We start from the raw sequence: 20,306 nt of genomic DNA on the forward strand, positions 1-20,306 counted from the left end.
TATCTTCTCTTAATGCAAGTGGAAGTGAACCAGAAATCAGTAAGAGGAAGATAGCTGGAAAGTCCTCAGATACATTGATTTGCATGAAAACATATTAAAGTCTATGGGGAACAGTTTATATACCGTTTATAAAGAAATCTATAGCATAAAACTTCATTTAAAGAAAAAAAGTCTCAAATCAATGCCAAGCTTCCAATTCAAGAAATTAAGTAAGATTAGATTAAACCCGAAGAAAGCAGAAGAAAGAAAATTAGATTAAAATCAGAAATAAAATAGAAAGCAAACAATAGAGGAAATCAATGAAACAAACAGCTGTTCTTTGAAAAGATCAATAAAATGGATCACTTCTTTCCAGACTAATCAAGAATAAAAAGAGAGGAGATATAAATGGCCAATATTAGGAATGAAAGAGGGGTTATCATTAAAGATCCTTCAGACATTAAAGGATAAGAGTGGAATGCTGCACTTGATGGCAATAAATTAGGTAAGTTAGATAAAACATACAAATTCACTGAAAGACACAAACCACCAAAGCACAACAAGAAATCTGAATAGTTCTACAATTATTAAAGAAATCAAATTCTCAGTATAAAACCTTTCAACAAAGAGACCTCCAGGTACAGATGGCTTCATTGATAAATTCTATGAAACATTTAACAAAGAAATAAGACCCAATCTACACGAGGAATTCCAGAGAGAAGAAAAGTAGTGAATACCTCTCAGTTCACTTTGAGGCCACATTACCTGGGTACCAAAACCAGACAAAGACATTAGAAGATAACTACTGATGCATGCCCTTCATGAATGTAGATGCAAAGATGCTCCGTAAAGTGTTCCCAAACTACATCCAGCAACGTCTAACACAGTAAGAAAGACATCATGACCAAGTGGGATTCATCCCAGGATTCAGTGTTGGTTCAATATTCAAAAATTAAATTAATGATCATATCAACAATCTGAAGAGGAAAAATCATTTTATCATCTCAAGATGCAGTAAAATCACCACCTCCACATAGCAATGGGCTCATCTCCAATGGCATAAGTGGAGGCCACGTGGGAAGCAGGTAATCAAGCCCCACCCCTTCCTTGCCAGGATAGTGTCAGCAGAGGCCCAATGGGGAGACCTAATTTCCACCCCTGCCCAGTGGTAATGAGGCAGATCCTACACCACGAGGTTCTCAGTGGAGACTAAGTGGGGAACTTGGGTTTTACCCACACCCTACAGTACCCCAGACCTCCACCAGTGAGGTATCAGAGAAAGCCTGCTAGAACAAAAGATTTTACATAAAATCCAAAGTTTCACAACATAATGCCAAAAATGTCCAAGACACAATAAAAAATCACTCATCGTACCAAGAACAAGGTACATCACAACCTGAATGAGAAAGGGCGATGAATAGATGTTTATACCAAGATAAAATAGATAGTGAAATAATCTCAGATAGATGTTGGAATAAGATTTTAAAGCATCCATCGTAAAAAAAGCTTCAATGAGCAATTACGGAGACTTGAAACAAATGAAGAATCAGAAAGTCTCTGCAAATAAACAGATGATATAAAGAAGAACCAAATAAAAATTTTGCAACTGAAATTTACAAACCAAAATACCTCACTGGATAGTTCAGCAACAGGATGGAGAGGACACAGGAGAGAATCCATGAACTTGAAGACAGAACAATGGAAATTACCCAATGTGTTTGGGAGTTTGAGTTTTGTCAATGTTAGCCACTATACATATAAACAGATTAACAAAACAAATTTCTTTCTTATAGCACAGGGAACTATATTCAATATCTTGTAATAACCTTTAATGCAAAAGAATATGAAAACAAATATGTGTACATATATGCATGACTGAGACAATTGTGCTACACTCCAGAAACTGACACATTGTAACTGACTGTACTTCAATTTAAAAAAAAAATAGAAATTACCCAGTCTGAATAACAGAGAAAATATATTGAAAAAAAAATACAGAAAAACCCCAGAGTCTCAGGATCTGTGGGACCACAGCAAAAAAATCCAACATTCATGTCATCAGAGCACCAGAAGGAAAGGAGAAAGGAGGCCAGACTGAAAATGCATTCTAAGAATGTCTGAAATTTTCCCAAATTTGGAAAAAGACATAAATCTAAGATTTAAGAACTTGAGCAAGCCCTAAGCCGAATAAACCCAAAGAAATCCACGCCAAGATACATAATAATCAAACTCCATGAAACTAAAGACAAGGAAAATTCTTAACAGCAGTGACAGAGAAACAGTATTTTACATATAAGACAAAAACAATTAATAATAACAGCAGATTTCTCATGAGCAACCATGGAGGCCAGAAAGACTGGGACATTTTTCTGATGCTAAAAGTAAGGAACTGTCAACCCAGAATACCATATCCAGTGGAGATATTCTTCAGGAGTAAAGGGGAATTCAGAATGTTCTCAGATAAAGGAAAACAGAGAATCTGTCACCAACAAACCTACCTAAAAGAACAGGAAGTTCTTAAACAGAAAGAATATGACAAAAGAAGGAAACTGGCAACATCAGAAAGGAAGAAAAATACAACAGAATGAATGAAAGTATGGGTAAATGGAAAAGACTCATTCTCCTCTTCAGTTTTCCAAATGACATTTGACGGTTGAAGCACGAATTATAACGTAGTCTCATGTAACACGGGCCTCACGTGGTTATCAATGTGAAAGAAATAAACACAAACGAGGGGGACTTGAAGGGAGATATGGTTTCTATACTTCACTCAAGTGGTAGAGCGTCAGACCAGTAGATAATGACAAATTACATATAATACAATACCTAAAACAACCACCTAAAACTCTATACAAAGAGATACACTCAAAAACAGTCTGGATAAATCAAAATGGAATTCAAAAAAGATGTTCAAGTAATCCAAAGAAAACCAGGAAAAAAAAAAAAACAGCAAAGTGAAAAGCAGAAGGAAGAAACAGAAGCCAAAACTAAACTGGCAGACGTTAAGTCCTAAGGTATCACTAATTAAATGTAAATGATCTAAACACAACAATGGATACCTCAACAGATAAAGTTTCAGAAAGTGGAGTTTAAAATGACTCAACTATATGCTGTCAGCAAGAAACTCATTTCAAATATAATGATACAGGTAGCTTAACGTAAAAGGAGGGGAAAAGGTATACCGTGCAAACGTTAGTTGAAAGAAAGCAGAAAAAAGAAAAAGAAGGAAGAAGAAGAAAGCAGGAGTTACTACATTAATAGCAGAGTAAGTAGACTTCAGGAAAAAAAATTACCAGGCACAGAGAGGGACATTACATAATGATGAATCGGCCAGTCAAGAAGACATAATCCTAAATGTGTATGCCGAGGTGCAGATACAAACCCAGAACTAAGAGAAGAAACAGACAAACCTACAATTATAGTTGGGGGATTTTCCTCCCCCTCTCAGCACTGATAGAAAATCAGCAAGGATATGAAGAACTCAGCCACAGCAAAAACCAAATTTATAAGATTTGTCATCCCCAGTGTGTCCTCTGACTACAGTGGAATCAAACTAACGATGAATAACATAATGGGAAAATCTCCCAATGCCAGAACACTAAACAACAAGCTTCTAAATAATCATGGATCAAAGAGGAAGTCTCAAGGAAAAAAAGTTTTTATTGAGGTATAGTTGGTTTAAGGGAATTTTTTTAAATACACAATACTGTATCAAAATGTGTGGTAGGCAGCAGTGCTGTGGGGGAAATTTATAGCACTAAACACTTACATTAGCAATGAAGAAAACTCTCAAATCAACAGTCTAAGCTGCCACTTTAAGAAACTAGAAAAAGAAGAAATATAAACCCCGAACAGGCAGAAGGATGTAGAAACAGATGCACCTCTGAAGCGTCGACCACCATGGCGAGAAGTGTGGGTGCCTGACGTCTCTCCCGGCCCTGCTCCCGCGGAGGTGCTCACTTGCTTCTGAATGTCTTTGTCCAAAAGACAAGCAGCTTCTCTATAGCTGAACGCAGACTTAAGAGAATTCCATCAACTACTGTGAGTATTTCTAGGGTATGACCCTTTGTTTTGTATCTTCCAAGTAAAATATTATTCATTCACACCTGAAATCAGTGAAGTTCCTTTCAATGCAAATATGACTAGGTTAAATTAAATGTATGATTTTTAAAAAAAAAACCTAGAGAAATAAGAGTAAATGAAATGCTAGCTAAAGAGAAGAAAAGAAATAATAAATACTAAAGTGAGGTAGAAAAAAAGAAAAATAGAGAAAAATCAATGAAACCAAAAGCTAGTTCTTTGAGAGAATTGAGAAAACTGACAGACTTCTATCCAGATGGATCAAGAAAAAAATCAAACACAGTGAGTGACTTGTATCAGAATGAGAGATGTAACATACATCCACAGATTCTACAGTTACTAAAAGTTTTCTCAAGAATACTATTAACAAGTTTGTACCAGTCAATTCAGCAACTTAGGTGAAAGGGATACATTACTTTAAAGGCCACCTGCCAAGCTCCTCACGAAGACAGACAACCTGCATGACCCTGTAACTAGTACGGACATTGAATTTGTGGTTAAAACCTTTCCCACAAAGAACACTCTAGCCCCAGATGGCTTCACTGGTAAATTCTACCAAACATTTAAGACAGAAAGAATACCAATTCTACACAAACTCTTCCAGAAAATTGAAGGGGAGATAAAACTTTCCAACTCATTCTATAACTATTACTCTGACACCCAAACTAGACAAAGATATTGAAGAAAAGGAAACTACATTATTTATGGTCTTACACAAATGCAAAACTTCTTAATAAAATATTAGCAAATTAAATTTTTAAATATATAAAAAGGATAAGACATCCTGAAATAGTGAAGTTTGTCCCAGAAATGTAAGGTAGGTTTATCACTTGAAAATCAGTAGAACTCACCATGTTAAACTTAAGGGGAAAAACCTGATTAATTAATAGGAACAGAAATATCATTTGATAAAATCCAACATCTATTCCTAATAAAAGTTCTCAACAACTTGGAATAGAGGGGAACTTCCTCAGCCTTATAAATTTCACCTGTGAAAACTCTATAGCTAATGTACTTAATAATGAGAAACTGAAAGCTTCCCATTTACCACCAGGAACAAGAAACCATGTCTATCCAATTCTGTACTGGAGGTTCCAGCTGGTGCATTAAGGAAAGAAAAAGAAATAAAATGACTGAAATTGGAAAGGAAGAAGTAAAATGATCTTTATTCACAGACAGTATGATCATCTATATATTAAAAAAAAAAAAACCTGGAATCTATAAACCAGACAGAACTAATACTGACTTTGGCAGCAATCCAGGATATTAAATCAATATACAGAAAGTCAAGTGTATTTTTACATAGTAGCAACAAATAATCTGAAATTGAAACTTTAAAACTACTATTAACAATAGCCCCCAAATAGGAAATGTTTACAGATGAGTTTCACAAGAGATGTTTAAGACCTGTGCACTGAAAGTTACAAACCACTGCTGAGAGAAATTAAATAAGATGGTGAGACATACTAAAATATACTAAATAAGTGGGGAGACAAACTGTGCTCCTTGGGTTACAAACCCCAATATTGGTAAGCTGTCACTTCTCCCTAAATGGACCTATAGATTCGACACAGTATCAATCATAATTCCTTCAGGCTTTTTATGAAGAAGTTGACAAGCTTACTATAAAACTCCAATGAACATACAAAAGGTGCAGAATAGCCAGCAACTCTGAAGAACCACAACAACATTGGAGGATTTACACTACCTGACTTTAAGATTTATTATAAAGCTACAGTAATCAAGACAGTGTGGTCCTGGGATTAAAAATAGACAAAAGGATTAATGGAACAGAAATGCACCCATATGAATGGACAACTCATTTTTGACAAATGTATAGAGGCAATTCAGCAAAGAAAGGACAATGTTTTCAACAAATGGTGCTGGAACAAGATATCTACATGCAAAAGAAAAAAAATTAACTTTGATCAATACCTCATATCATATACCAAAAATAAATTAAAATAGATCATAGGCCTAAGTATAAAACCTAACATTTAATAACTTCTAGAAGAAAACATCAGAGAAAATCTTTGTGATGCTGGATTTGGTAAAGCTGTTTTAGACACAACACTATAAAAAATTAACAAGTTGGACTTCAACAAAATTAAGGACGTTTGCTCTTTGAAAGACTTCGGAGAATGAAATGTAAGCCACAAACTGGGAGAAAATATTTGCAAATTTGTATCTTAAAGAATATATAAGCCTATAAGTACGTATGTATTATGTATGTATACATCACAACTCAGTAAGAAACCAAACAACCCTATAAAAATGGGCAAAAGAGCTGAATATGCATTTTACCACTTACGATATGTGAATGGCAAATAAGCACATGAAAGGATGCATTCAAGAAATAAAAATTAAAACTCAGTAAGATGCCAGTAGACACCCATCAGAATGTCCAAAGGACTGACAATACCAATTACTGCTGAGTTTGCGGAACACCGTAACTCTCACACACTGCAGGGGTGAATGCAGAATATTACAACTTCTTTGGAAAGCGGTTTACCAGTTGCTTAAAAAGTTAAACCTGTAAGAAGCTGTGACCTTGCTGTTTCACTCCTAGGTGTTACCCAAGAGAAATGAAAGCATGTGGTCTGTAAAAAGAAGCATCCAAGAACAAAATGTTAAAAATACAAGAGCTTAAAATTTTAAAGATTTGTACAGTGTTTAGAAGACAAAGTATAGGAAGTGGAGGGGGGTGAGAGAAAAGAAAATCAGATGATCAATTTCAGAGGCCCCCAAATCCAAAAAATGTTTCAAAGAGAGAACAGAAAGGAAAAAATGATTAAAGATGTAATCCAAAAATATTTTTCCAGTCCTGAAGGACATGTCATCATTAATGAAAAACAAACAAAATCCAGCACCAACCATATCATCATGAAAATTATAGAACATCCGGAGAAGAGAAAACCCTAAAGGCTCATTAGATGGGAAAAGCCAAAACAGAAAGGTCACACAGGAAAAATGCCTTTAAAATTCTAAGTAAAAATTATTTTCAAGCTATCATTATAGAAACAATAACTGAGAGAGAAGAATAAAGATATTTTCAAACATGCTAACCCTCAATTTTTTTCCCTCCTATGGGCCTCTTTAATTCAGGAAGCTCTACCAAAATGATGGGGTGCACTAAGAAAAAGAAAAGTAATCAGAAGGGAATTTCCTCAACATGCTAAAGGCCATATATGAAAGGCCCACAGCTAACATCGTATTCAACAGCGAGAGCCTGAAAGCATTTCCCCTAAGATCAGGAGTGAGACGAGGAATCTACTTCTGCCGCTTCTACTTAACATAGTCCTGAAAGTTCTAGCTGTGGAATATGGCAAGAAAAAGAAACTAAAAACATCTAAATTGGAAAGGAAGAAGTAAAAGTACCTCTGTGCACAGATGACATGATCTGACATGTAGGAAACCCTAAAGATGAGAAAAAAACTGAGTTAAATGAATTCAGTGAATTTGCAGGATTCAATTTTGAATTTCACATTCAAGAATAGATCTGATTTTAACACTCAAAAATCAGTTGTATTTCTATAGGCTAAGAGTGGACAAGCAAAAAGGAAATTAATAAAACAACTCCATTTATAATAGCAACAAAAAATAAAATATTTAGGAATAAATTTAACCAAGGACGCAAAAGACTGGTATGCTGAAAACCATGAAACACTGCTGAAAGACATTAGACACAAACAAATGGGAAGACATGCCATGTCCATGGATTACAAGACTTATTATTTAGATGGCAGTGCTATACAAAGCAATCTACAGATTCAGTACAATCCTTGTCAAAACCCTAACGGTGTGTTTTACAGAAATGGTAAAACCAAGCCCAAAATTCTTATAGAAAGTCAAGGGACCCCAAATAGCCAAAACAGTCTTGAAAAAACAGGAACAAAGTTCAAGGACTCACACTTCCTGACTGCTAAACTACTACAAATCTATAGTAATCAAAACAGTATGGCACTGGGATATGGACAGACATACAGACTGATGGAACAGAACTGAGAGCCCCAAAATAAACCCTTACATCTATGGTCAGTTGATTTCTAAGAAGCATGACAAATCATTCAGTGAGGAAAAAACAATCTCTTCAACAAATGGTGCTGAGAAAACTGAACATCCACGTGCAAAGGAATGAAATTGGACCCTTACACTAAATTCTAACTCAAGAGGATCATAGACCTACATTTGACACCTAAAGCTAGAAAATTCTTAGTAGAAAACTTAAGGGCAAGTTTTCATGACCTTGGATTCGGCAATGGTTCCTTAAATATGATACCCAAAGCACAGGCAACAAAGAAAAAATACACTAATTAGGCTTTATCAAAACTTAAAATGTTTGTACACCAAAGGACATGCTCAAGATGAGTAAAAAGATAACCCATAGAATAGGAGAAAATATTTGCAAATCTGTCTGATAAAGGATTAGCATCCACAATGTATAAAGAATGTCATCCAACTCAACAACAAAGAGACGATTCAGTTTTTAAAATGGACAAGGCACTTGAATAGACATTTCTACAAAGAAGACATACAAATGGCCAATAAGTGCATGAAAATATGTTCAGGATGACTAATCACTAGGGAAATGCAAGTCAAAACCACAATGGGATGCCATGTTTATGCTTACTACAAAGTCTGTAACCACACACACACACACACACACACACACAGAAAATAGCTCATGTTGATGAAGATGTGAAAAAACTGGAATCCTCATCCTCTGCTGGTGGAAATGTTAAATGGTTCAGCTGCTATGGAAATGGTTTGGCAGTTTCTCCAAGAATTAAACAGAGAATTACCATATGACCCAAAAATTCCACTTCTAGGTAAATACCCAAAAGAATTGAGAACAGGGACTCAGCCTGACACTTATACACCAATAGTCATAGTATTTTTTAGAATAACCAAGAGGTAGAAAAACCCAAGGGTCCATCAGTAGGTGAACAGATAAACACAATGTAGTACAGACATAGATGGACTATTATTCAGCCATAAAAAGGAATGAAGTTCTGGTAAGTGCACACCACGGACGAACCTTGAAAGCATTATGCTAAGTGAAATAACCCAAACACAAAAGGACAAATATCATATGGTTCCACTTACATGAAATACCTAGAATGGGCAAATTTATAAAGATAGAAAGTGGACTGGAGTTTACCTGGAGCTGGGGGAGGAGGAATGAAGAGTTCTTGCTTAATGGGTACAGAGTTTTAGTTTCGGATGATGAAAAAGATGTGGAAATAGGAGTAATGGTTGCACAACATTGTGAATGTAATTCATGCCACTGAATGATACACTTAAAATGGTTAAAGTGGCAAATTTTATATTTTATGTATATATATATTTTGTGACAATGACAACAACGATGAAAAACTGGAGTCCAGGAAACAGGTGCTCAAACACGAGGGAACAAAAAGAACTCACACGATGATGACAAACAGAAGTGCCAGGACAAGGGCAACGGCAGCCTAGCAAGAAAGCAGACCTGACACGTTACTGCTTCCGGGATCTGGGGAGCTGCCGTCGGCTTGCTGGTTGGCCTCGAGCACCCGCGCGTCACATTCGTGTTGCCTGCGTATCATTTCTCACCCACATCAGCTTCAACCAAAATTTTATTTCATAAAATATTATACTGACTGATTTCAAAACCATGGGAGACACGAAAGCACAGCTCGTGCGCACATGCAGTGGGCACACGTTAAGAGAATCCAACTAGATAGTAATCACAGGATGCCCAAGAAAGGATAAAAGTAACCCAAACATCTAGCTTTCATAACAGAACTGAGTCCTTTGTTCTCAGTGTAATTAATTCAAATGGGAAGATGAAGAAATCCTGGCTAGAAAGCACTTTGAAACATTATACCTTTCACCCAAAGAAAATCAGAAACATTCTTAAATTACTACGTTTACAATATTTCGTATTTTATATTATATTGTGGAGACACTGTAATACTTGAAGGCACTGTCCGAAACTAGACAATTATTCTCTGATTATTTTTATACTATAGAAAAATGTATTCAAGAAATATAATGCTATGAAAGTTCAAAAGAAACAGTAAAACTTACTTGTTTAGACATATTTTCTGAAAATATTGCTGATTTTTCTCTTAAAAGTGTGACAAGGTCTTTATAAATTTCACCTGTTCTCTCATAGTTAACTTCCTCCTCATCATCCGTTTTGCCCTTTGGGAGAAAAAGTTTGGTGCTGTGATTAATGGAAGAGCAGCAGAGGAAGCTGATCACTACATCACAACCCACACACACGTACTGTTTTCTTCTCCAAAGGACCCACGGGTCGTCTTCATACATGAAGTGGACAGGCAGGCCCTTCCCTCTCAATACTACTGCTCACCCAGCGAGCCTTTACCGAGCGCCGCCCGGGTGCACGAGGGGCTCGCTGCCACTCGGCCAAGAAGCGAAAGCCCCTCCCTCCTCCCTGCTCCGGTGGGACACTGCAGTGTGACTCCAGGAGCCTTCGACGAAGTCATCAGAGGCCTCAGGGTTAGAACATGACCTGTGTTTCTGTTCTTGTTCTGCGTGTAGCACGATTGCCAGACTCATTTCCTAGGATCAGGACCTCCGGGTAACCACCTGTCTCTCCACCCCCCGCCTCTGTCTCTCTCCTTGTCTCTTCCCCTTCCTCGTGTCACCTTGCTTTCCTGTCCCTGTGGCTCTCCCTTCATCGTGTGTGTGTGTGTGTGTGTGTGTGTGTGCGCGCGTGTGTGCACACACATGTTTCAAGCTGCCGTGTGTTACATACATAACTATATGTAAAAACATATATATACATGTGACTGTAGTGTGTTATACATTTTCTTGTAATTGTGGAATAGCTTTATGTTCCTTGTCCTTCATTTTTTTTTAAACTGAGAGGAACACTTGGATGTTTCCATATCAAATCAAGTTGTAGGCGCGTCAGCAGCCTTCTGCAGAAGCAGACTCCTTGCCCTACTCTGGAAGGCCAAAGAAAATCAGTCCTTTTTTAAAAATTTTCTTATTTTCTTTCTTTTTTCTTAACAGTGTAATTCAATTTTTAAAAAATTACAAAAAAGCAAAAATAATGTCTAACACACGAACACATACACACACGTGTGTACACACATATATACATACACACACGTATGGGAGTGCAGTTGAGGGAAACAGGAAGGAATTCACAAGTAGGTTCAGAGATACTGGCAATGTTTTCGCTCCTAAGTTTGATCTCTTACTTTGCAATTGGAGATTTCACTTTTCTAAAGTGTCAAAACAGGCGGAAAGCAAAATCATATTAGGCTGTCTGCCTCCTCTGGGCAGAAGCAAGCCCAGGGTCAGGCTGAAGAGACAAGCACCAAAAGCCGCGTCAGAAGAAACACCGCCACGCAGTCAGGACACGGCCCCAGCATCTCGGTAACAACCCAGGCCAAGGCATGACAATGCTCCAAACAGTCCCCGGGGGTTGCAGGGTCCCCATTAAGGACTTGGGTCCTCCCTGCAAAATTTTGCCTGTGAGACCCACATGTGCACTGAAGACAACCAGGGGCAGGGCTGTGCAGAGGAGAAAGCTGAGCTCCTTCCAGCTAAGTTCAGTGAACAGGTGTGAGCCTGAAAGTCATGTTTTTCAGTCCAGATTATTCAGAAGGCTGTGTGCTGTCTCTCAGCTCGCAGCCCGCCCACCACGCCCAGCTTTGGGATGCTCGGGCTGGGAATCTGTCACACTGCCTTTCTCCTGGGCCAGTGCAGGTGTTTCGGCCCGGGGGTCAGGGGGAAGACCGGGGGGCCAGGAGAGGAAGAAGGGACATGCTCTCAACGGTGTGTCCACCGTTCCTGTTGGAGCCACCCCAGCAATGGCCCCTCACCCCCCCAGTGGCAGCTAATCCCAGTAGTAACAGTTAGTTCAAATTTCCAGGCACTTTTCACAGTTCCAGAACCAGGCTCAGCATGACCCCTCAGAAATACAGTAGCAGCCTACCGGCACCCCATCCACTGAGGTCTGGGCCTCTGCCCTCTGCCAAACCCGCCTCCGAAAGCCTGAGGTGCCCGCACTGACTGGGTAGTACCCACTCCTCAGAGGTCTGGAGCCCGGATGCATGGAGACCCCCTGAGTTCCGAGGGGACCAGCGCAGCCTGGAGGTGACCATTCCTCAGATGGGTGGGCGCCAGTCCTGTCCCATCGGGGCCTCTCCTCTGAGCCCTGAGGGGCCACCCCCAGTGCAAGCAGGGTCCACTCTTGAGAGGTTTAAGTCCCAGCTCCACCAGGTCCCTTCCCCGAGATGCCGAGGCACCAGCACAGCCTGGCAGGCCCCTCCCCAGGCATCTGGGTCCCAGCTTCACGGGCCACTTCCTCCAGGCCTCCACATTTTGGTAGCCCCTCCTCCTCTTCCAAGTGTCCCCTCAACTCTTAGGGCAGAAGCAGCAGTTACTCTTCTGTAACGACCTTCGTGCTCCTTTTTGGACTTTTCTTTCTTCTAATACCTGTGTAATTAACCAGTGAACTGACTACGTTAAAGAGCTTTTCACTTTAGGCAGTGGAACGGGCCCCTTCCAAGGCCATTCCTGGAACACCGACGTCAGGACCTGCAAGGGGGAACCCTGGGCTAATTCTGAGACAATTTTGGATTTGCCCAGCAAACCCACAGCAAAGGGGATCTGCTTGAATCCCGCAGAACAGCATTTCATTTTCTGTTTTCGGGCTTCAGTCCTGGATACATGCCTGCATTTACAGAGACCAAGCTCAGGGCCAAAGCCAATGCTGTTTATAGAAAATCACTTACACCATTTAAAAACACTCCTTCTTTGCTACAAGTCACGCACAAAATTTCAGCATCGTGTGGTTTCACCAGCACATAACAAATTTCCCCTCGAAGTTGTCTCCAAGGTGGGGCTCGGCATCCATTTGAAAATTCATAATCTGAAACCAATTATCAATCAATTAAAAGGAGCTAGCTCCGTAACCTCAAGTTGTAAAATACATTGGCTTCCAAAAAATAGTTTTCCAAAACTTTAAGTTTTCATTTTCATAAATATTTAACGTAGCTATGGAAGCATTTTAAAAATATAATTATGAAAATATGTATAATATAAAATGAACCTGAGGTATAGTCGATAAATTCCAAGACTGTTTGTTTTCCTTTTCCTGAGAATCGTTTAAGCAGCTCTATATCATTCTTAAAAGTCCCTGGGTTTAATCGTATTTCTCTGAAATAAATGTTTAGAAACTCATTTTAAATACTTTAAAAGAGTCTACAGAGAACACATGAAAACATTTCATTGTATCGGATGAATATCTCTTTTTCTGTATTTAAAATAGCAGATAAATTACAACAATAAAATTGCAGCTAATCTTAGCCATGTTACAATCTTATCACACTGTCAAAAAATCAAAAAATTAGTGATTCGTCTTTAATGCAACATTGAATATACTCATTTAAATATTCACTTCATCCTAAATGATAATGCTTAAAATACTAGAAAAGACTTGAAGAATTAACAAGTTTTAAACCTGACAAACTACACATGATAATTGCATTATAATTTAATAATTTATCTAATAGGTTAAGAGACTTTGAAAATGAGAAGGCCACTTAATGTCTTCAGACTCAGATGAAACCCCACTAGAATGTGTTGGCCGTGCTGAGAATTTTAATATTGAGAACTAGAATTATCCACGCAATGAGTAAAATTTTATTCTAATGAAATGTAACGTTAAATCAATAGCAACCACTTTCACACTTTACTTTTCTTGCGGTTTTTTTTTTTTCCATCTAAAACTCTGAAAGTCCTTTTTATAACTGGTATTCAGAAGTTTCTTTCAAGAAAAGACTCACAGCGAAATATGTTTCAGAGTATGATTGAGCAGGTGCAGATCCAGCTGCTTAAGTAGCATGGCAATCTTCATCTTAGTCTCACTTGCCGGATCATCATCTTTGGTGATTTTATCAAGAATACTTAATACAGATGAGTCTTCACTGATTTCATCTATCACTTTATAATCCAAGCCCAGGATTTTTGCTACAGGATTTCTGTTAGCTGACAAAAAAAAGTAAATTAAAAAAAATTATCCTCTCATCTTCTACTACAAGAAACATAGACTAACGAACTCTCTGAAGCCCATCCAAATGTTTCCTTCATTCAGCTTTCTCTGATTGACTCAATTTGAATTCATCCCTACTTCTCAGGTTCTACTGTACTCAGGAACTTCCATACACTTCTCGAGATGTTCTATCTTGTACTATAATATCCTCTATGTATGTCATCTCCCTAATAGGACAGAAGCCAAGAGGGTCTTTTTTTTTTTAAGTTGACTGTGGGGCATTGTTCAGAATAGCCATTCAATTAATACATTCAGAATTGATTTGAAGAAAGAGAAATACTGGTCTCCTTAGAAGAATGATCACTAGAACTGTGTGTGTGCACGCGCGTGCACCAGTGAATAGTGTTCACAAATACCTTCTCTCCAAAAGCGCAAGTCTCTCTCAGTCTATAGATCTACTGCCAGTCTTTTCCACCTATTCGAACTTATATTTTCAATGCCTTTTGGTGTGAGAGTTGGAAAAACAACTCTAATCAGTAATTTACACACATACCAAAATTACAGTGAAAAACTGAAATATCAACTCGTGAGCAAGACTGGCAGAGCTGTGAATGTTGAACCCAGGGGTACCGAAGGCAGAATTTGGTAAAGGCCAAAAAACCATATGGTTGAAAATGAGGGAGAAAGGGGCAAAACTTTGTTTAGAAATGAGGAATTTAAGGAAAAAGATTTCCCACTGAATGAATGTAACTGTTCCCAGAAAGCTGTGTATTCCACAACGAGTAGCACTGAGATACATGGAAGTCAGGTGATTATGGGCTGAAGGCAGAGCCTACACTCATTTTAAAGGAAACAGATCACCACCCATCACAGCAGTGTGAGGGCAGAGGGTGGATTCCCAGGCTGGCGCTGGACATCTGTCTTTGCCGCTGGCAGGAACCTTAAAGGCTCAGGCCTCAGGTCATTCCAGAAGCTAGGAAGGTTCTCTTTAAACCACACTCCAAAATTAGAAACCTAGAAACTGACTAAGGGTGAAGCATTAGGCCTTTCATTGTCCAGCAGAAATCTGATACAAGCGTAACATTTCAGCCAGGAAAAGTTAATGACACTTCAATGAAATTGAACATAGGGCTTTTTACTTTGTAGGCGAAACAACTTCTTTCAAGAGACTGTAACAAATGAGTCCCCCCCAGATCATGTTTCTGAGAGTTCAAATCACAGACTAGAATGTAAATATCACCTTCAATACATGCTTGTGCTTCCTTCAGCTTTGTACTTTTGGCAATAAACAGGAAGCGTGACAGCTGCCCAAAGCTCCTAATTTTAATTTGCGGTACAGAGAGAAATAGCAAAGGCTGTCCGTTTTTATCAACGTCTTCTGAGTTGACTGTTGTCTCACTTAAAAATGAAAAAAACAAAATTTTTTTTTAAAGCTGAAGCTTACCTGGATGCCAGTAGCAGTTAAATGTAAGACATTTCAACAAATTATTCCCATGGCTCATGATAAAACCCAGAGAATATAAAAGCCCCTTCTCAGAAGCTTACCTATTTCCCACTTTCTTCCACACTCAGACCCTTAATTCCCCAGACTTATTAGCAACCGTACTAAGCAGCAGGGATATATCCAGGAAGAAAAATGTTAAGCAATTTCTTGAATACCGACGTGAACTCAAACAGAATTTTTGGTTTTGTTTCTTCTAATAATGCATTGGACATCTTTTTTTTTTTTAATCACTGGTTCTACAGAACCATTCATGTTTTGTGGATTTCTAATGTTATTTTATTTATAAAATTTTTACACCACAGTAATTGGTGGTTAGGAATTTTCTTGGCTACTCTGTTTTTGAGCAAGAAAGCTATGGAAAATGACAAACTAGATCCTCTCTGTGGATTATTTTCCCACTCCAAGCCTCCAAATTTGGTTTACCTTAGGGTAGAAAGTAGTTTTTCTAAATAGGATTTTCCCTGATCAGAAATTATCAGCTCTCCTAGATTGATGTTTCTGTCCTTTTTAGAGACCTTTTCAGGTTGGCATGTAAAAAATATTAAGATGTTTTTATGGTAGTGATATTTCTATACATTTCTACCAGTTAACACCGTTAATTAAATGGCCTAGCACTTTTTTAATTATTATATTCTGATATCCCTGCCAGAACTTCCCACATCTTAAGACATGACCTAACATATCTTAAATTGTAACGCAGATACATAGCTGTGAAATGTTGACAGTTCATCAGAAAAAGTAAATCTGACTCAATCTACTTTTAACACTATTTCAAGGGAATACGAACAAGAAGATAGGAACTGTGGGAAGCACAGTAATGACTCCCCTCAAAACATCCATGCCCTAATCCCTGGAACCTGTGAGTATGTTACCTTACGTGGCAAAAGGGACTTTGCAGACAGGTTAGATTAAGGATCTTGAGATGGGAAGACTATTCTGGAATATCTAGGTGGGTCCAGTGTAATCAAAGGGTCTCTAAAGAGGCAGAAAGCAGGGTGAAGTCAGAGAAGGTGACGTGACAATGGAAACAGGGGTCAGGGTGGTGCGCGGCCATGAGCCAAGGAGTGCAGGTGGCCTTGAGACGCTGGAGAAGGCAAGAATGAATTTTCTTCCAGGCCCCAGGAGGAACACCGCCCTGCCCACATTCATTGGAGGTTTTTCACCACCAGAACTGTAAGGTGATAAATCTGTGTGCTTTTGAGCCATGAATTGCATGGTAATTCGTTCCAGCAGCAACAGGAGCGACCACAGGGACTCGATCGGTCTGGCCCCTGCTCCATCCCCAGTACTTCAAAGGGTAACCACGTGCACAAGGTGTTCAATAAATATACGAGAAAGAAATTACAGAGCAAACTGTTTCCACACTGGCCAGTGACGTGCGTCGCTTACAGAATGTATGTTTTCCCTCAAAGCCTTTGGAATCGTGTCCTTAGGACTGAGGAGGACACTTCTGAAAGGCCTGTACCTGGGCTGGCGGCTCATGCTAAGTGGGTGATAGGAGGACTAACTTACGGGCCGACTGAACACCCGTGGTATCGAGCTGCTTAGCTTGGGAGAGTGAAGCTTCCACGGAGCCCCAGGGGAAGTGCTGGGCACAGGGGACATCACTCCCTGCTCAGCCTCCCACCGGCTGGAGCAAGAGGAACTATAACTCCAGCCGTAGGCAGGACTGTTGAAAAGCAGCTTCTGCTTCTGGGCTCACAGTCTCCAGCGCCCGAAGAAAGAGCTCTTTGGAAGAAAACTGCTACACCCGCCTCATGAAGGTCAAGAAGAACGAAAGAAAGAAGAAATGAAACCCACTGACCTGATCAAGGGACTTCTACACTGCAACTGGGGGAGGGAGCTAAACAGCCTCAGTTTAGACGACCCTGCAGGGGAGCGGGAAAATGTCTGATTTATTAACCCCTAGTGTCTGGTTTCATGTTCAGAACATAGTAGCTACTCCATAAACGTGTGTCTGAGCAGTAACATAGGAAATAAAGCTATAGTTGAGAAACTCTCGTCATTCTCAGGGATGGACAACAAAGGGTTCAATAACAAACCTTAATGCTGTGACTTAGAAATTTTACCAAAATACAATTATTACTGTCTCATAAAACAACGCGATTTTTAGGTTGGAAATCATGGAAATCAGCCCTTCGACTATTGATCAGAAAACTAAGGACCAAAAAGGTACGAAGTGTGTATTACTTGCAGGGAAGAGGGCCCTTGCTCAGGCATCCTGGCTTCTCAACCACACAGGACTCGCACCAGCATCCGATTTTGTCCCAACTCATATCACGGAGACACAGCAGACTCAGATTCACAATAAACATAGAGCAGTATTAAAACAGACACGATTTAAAAATAATAGTTCTCCCAGAGAAGGAGAAAATAGCTAACGATGTTTTCACAAATCGATTCTGAATGCTTTCCCAGTTAGCACATTTCCCAGGCTACATTCTGGAGACCTGAAGCACCTCAGCTCCGTAGTGTCACTTGTCCTTCGTTTGCAATGGATTTGGGTTTCATTCGGAGGTGTTTTAGGAAGATTATTAATCTCATCCTGTCTGATGAGAACAAAAGTGATTGAAAATGGTGATAAAAAGAAACCTATGGTTTCCATTAAAATCAAAGTAGAGATATTTTTTCCCCAAAACTGAACGTGGAGAGATGATATTACAGGATGAACAGCTGTACATTGGGAGTGATTCTAAAGGAAACGAATGAATCATGCAAACGTGAAAAGTTCTGTGCCTGTCTGTTCAATTAATGACCATCTGCGCAAAAGGAAAGAAGACAGCAGGTGAAATGGAAAACCTCTTTCTGTGTGACTGAAGGATCGGTTTCAGTGTCAATTGCCGATGAGCCTACTTGAGAAGAAGGCTGATCAAACTTTTATTGACCGCTTCAGAGAGTGCATTCAGAGCTGCATCAAATGAGAAGAAAGGCCACAAGTACGAATATAGTCCTCCAGATATCTGCAGAGATCAACAAAAATGGGGGTAGCTTATCTACTTTAAGAGACTTTCCATATAGATAAAACTGACTTGTTTTGGAGCAAGAGGGATGAGAGAATGTGTATGCCCAAGAAGAGTCTGCCTTTATTCTAAAACATCCAAGGACATTCCTGTTTGATGGAAACACGTCCAGAGACTCCAAGCTTAAATAAATCCTCCGTGATGACTTGGCTAACAACATGGACTTAGAGATATCACCCCTGACTGAGAAAAGAATGGCTTCCCCCACTTTAAATAAATGAATAAATGGTGTTCCAAGGGTCAGCAGCTAAGCAAAAAGAGTGCCTATGAACCAGAGGGCAAGGAAGGAGGTAGTGGGGCTGTTTTAATAATACATTCTTCTGGCCATTGAGGGCATCTCTGGTTTACATCACTTGTTATGTTGCTGGACATAGCAAACACCAAGTGGCTGTGGGTGGCTGACAGTTCTTTGGTTTAGGAGATATGGTCAAGACCTGGATGAGGAAGAATCTGGTATTTTCCATTATTACCAAAATCTCAGCTGTATCCTTGCCTTCTTCCAGGCAGTCAGTACCTATCTGGTTTTCATCAAAACACAAATGTAACAGGCACTACTATCAGACCCCTCTTATCTCTCCCAACATCAAAGATACCAGTCAACAAAGGTCAGAAACAAGAATGATGGCTGGAAAAACTGTCCCAAGGAAAAGTTGCATGGTAACTTTGACAGAAGGAAGACAGTCACGGGATAGTTGGTTCAAAACATAGGTGGTGTCAGAATGGCAAAGCATCCTGCTTAAGAGGGAACACTGCACTAAAGACTGTATGCAGAGACATAAAAATGGAAATAAAGCAAAAAGAAACTGAACCGGGATAAAGAAAAGGCAAAATGTCTGAGGTGTGTATAACAGCCCCCCTAACTAGGTCACAGATGTGGTCATGTCTGTGCTTGGAATATAAAATTAGTACAGAGGCAAGATACAACAATCTTGATCTCTTCTGACATTTGCTTTAAATCCATCTTTGTACTAAGCGTTCATATGTTTTTAATTGATTTTGCAGATGAGTCCGTCTTTCCAAGGTCAGAAGAAACAATGTGTGTTACTCCACTAAACTTAGGCGGGAGGAACGAAGCCCTTTGGGAGAAAGTGACCAAAAGCACAGTTAGAAATGAAATTAAAAATTAATTTTAAAATATTTCAGAGAATTCAGAGAGGAGGTAGACCATGACATCAGAACTGAAGAGCTCTTGAGATGCAGTTCAAGAATGGTTTTGTGATTCTAAAAATGAAATTCTAAGCATATCCTCACAAATAATCCCAAAGGGAGAAAAATGGAAAAGGCATCTATGGGAAGTTTTGACTAGTTAGAGAACTGTTTTTGATAAGATTAGACTTTAAAGTTTTTTTTATATGATAAGATCAGACTTTAAAAGTTTATGTGCAGAACCAAAGTGGGACTGGGGGTAGAAAAGAGGCTCAGAATGTCTGAAGTGAAAAATAAACTGAGGTTGACCCTCCCACCCCCAAAATAGTACACATGAATTTATATTTATCATGTAGAATTATATGTATAATATATTTTATGTAAGTATAATATAATTATATAAATTTATGTGACATATAAAATATATATTTAGCTATGTTCCTAAGAGATAAGAAATTGGAAGGTTCTCATTTGAGGGCAATGCTAATTATTAATAAGTCTTTCCCTTATATTAAGTGGAATTTACCTCTCTCCCTCTGCCGCCCCATAGATTTAACAGATT

The 20,306-nt window shown here is 39.0% G+C and overlaps 1 protein-coding gene across 5 annotated transcripts in view; it reads right to left on the reverse strand.

Annotated features, from left to right (window-relative positions):
* ODAD2 (outer dynein arm docking complex subunit 2) overlaps positions 1-20,306 on the reverse strand; it is a 147,007-nt gene that overhangs the window by 121,891 nt on the left and 4,810 nt on the right. For all 5 annotated transcript variants that reach the window (XM_031444555.2, XM_064479542.1, XM_031444554.2 and 2 more), the window contains 5 exons: positions 15,315-15,472; positions 13,869-14,070; positions 13,133-13,239; positions 12,816-12,952; positions 10,129-10,245 (listed from right to left, as the gene is read on the reverse strand). In XM_031444555.2, the coding sequence (XP_031300415.2) occupies positions 10,129-10,245; positions 12,816-12,952; positions 13,133-13,239; positions 13,869-14,070; positions 15,315-15,472 (721 nt within the window). The remainder of the gene's footprint in view (positions 1-10,128; positions 10,246-12,815; positions 12,953-13,132; positions 13,240-13,868; positions 14,071-15,314; positions 15,473-20,306) is intronic.

Source organism: Camelus dromedarius, chromosome 26 (assembly GCF_036321535.1).
Source record: "Camelus dromedarius isolate mCamDro1 chromosome 26, mCamDro1.pat, whole genome shotgun sequence".
NCBI lineage: Eukaryota > Metazoa > Chordata > Mammalia > Artiodactyla > Camelidae > Camelus > Camelus dromedarius.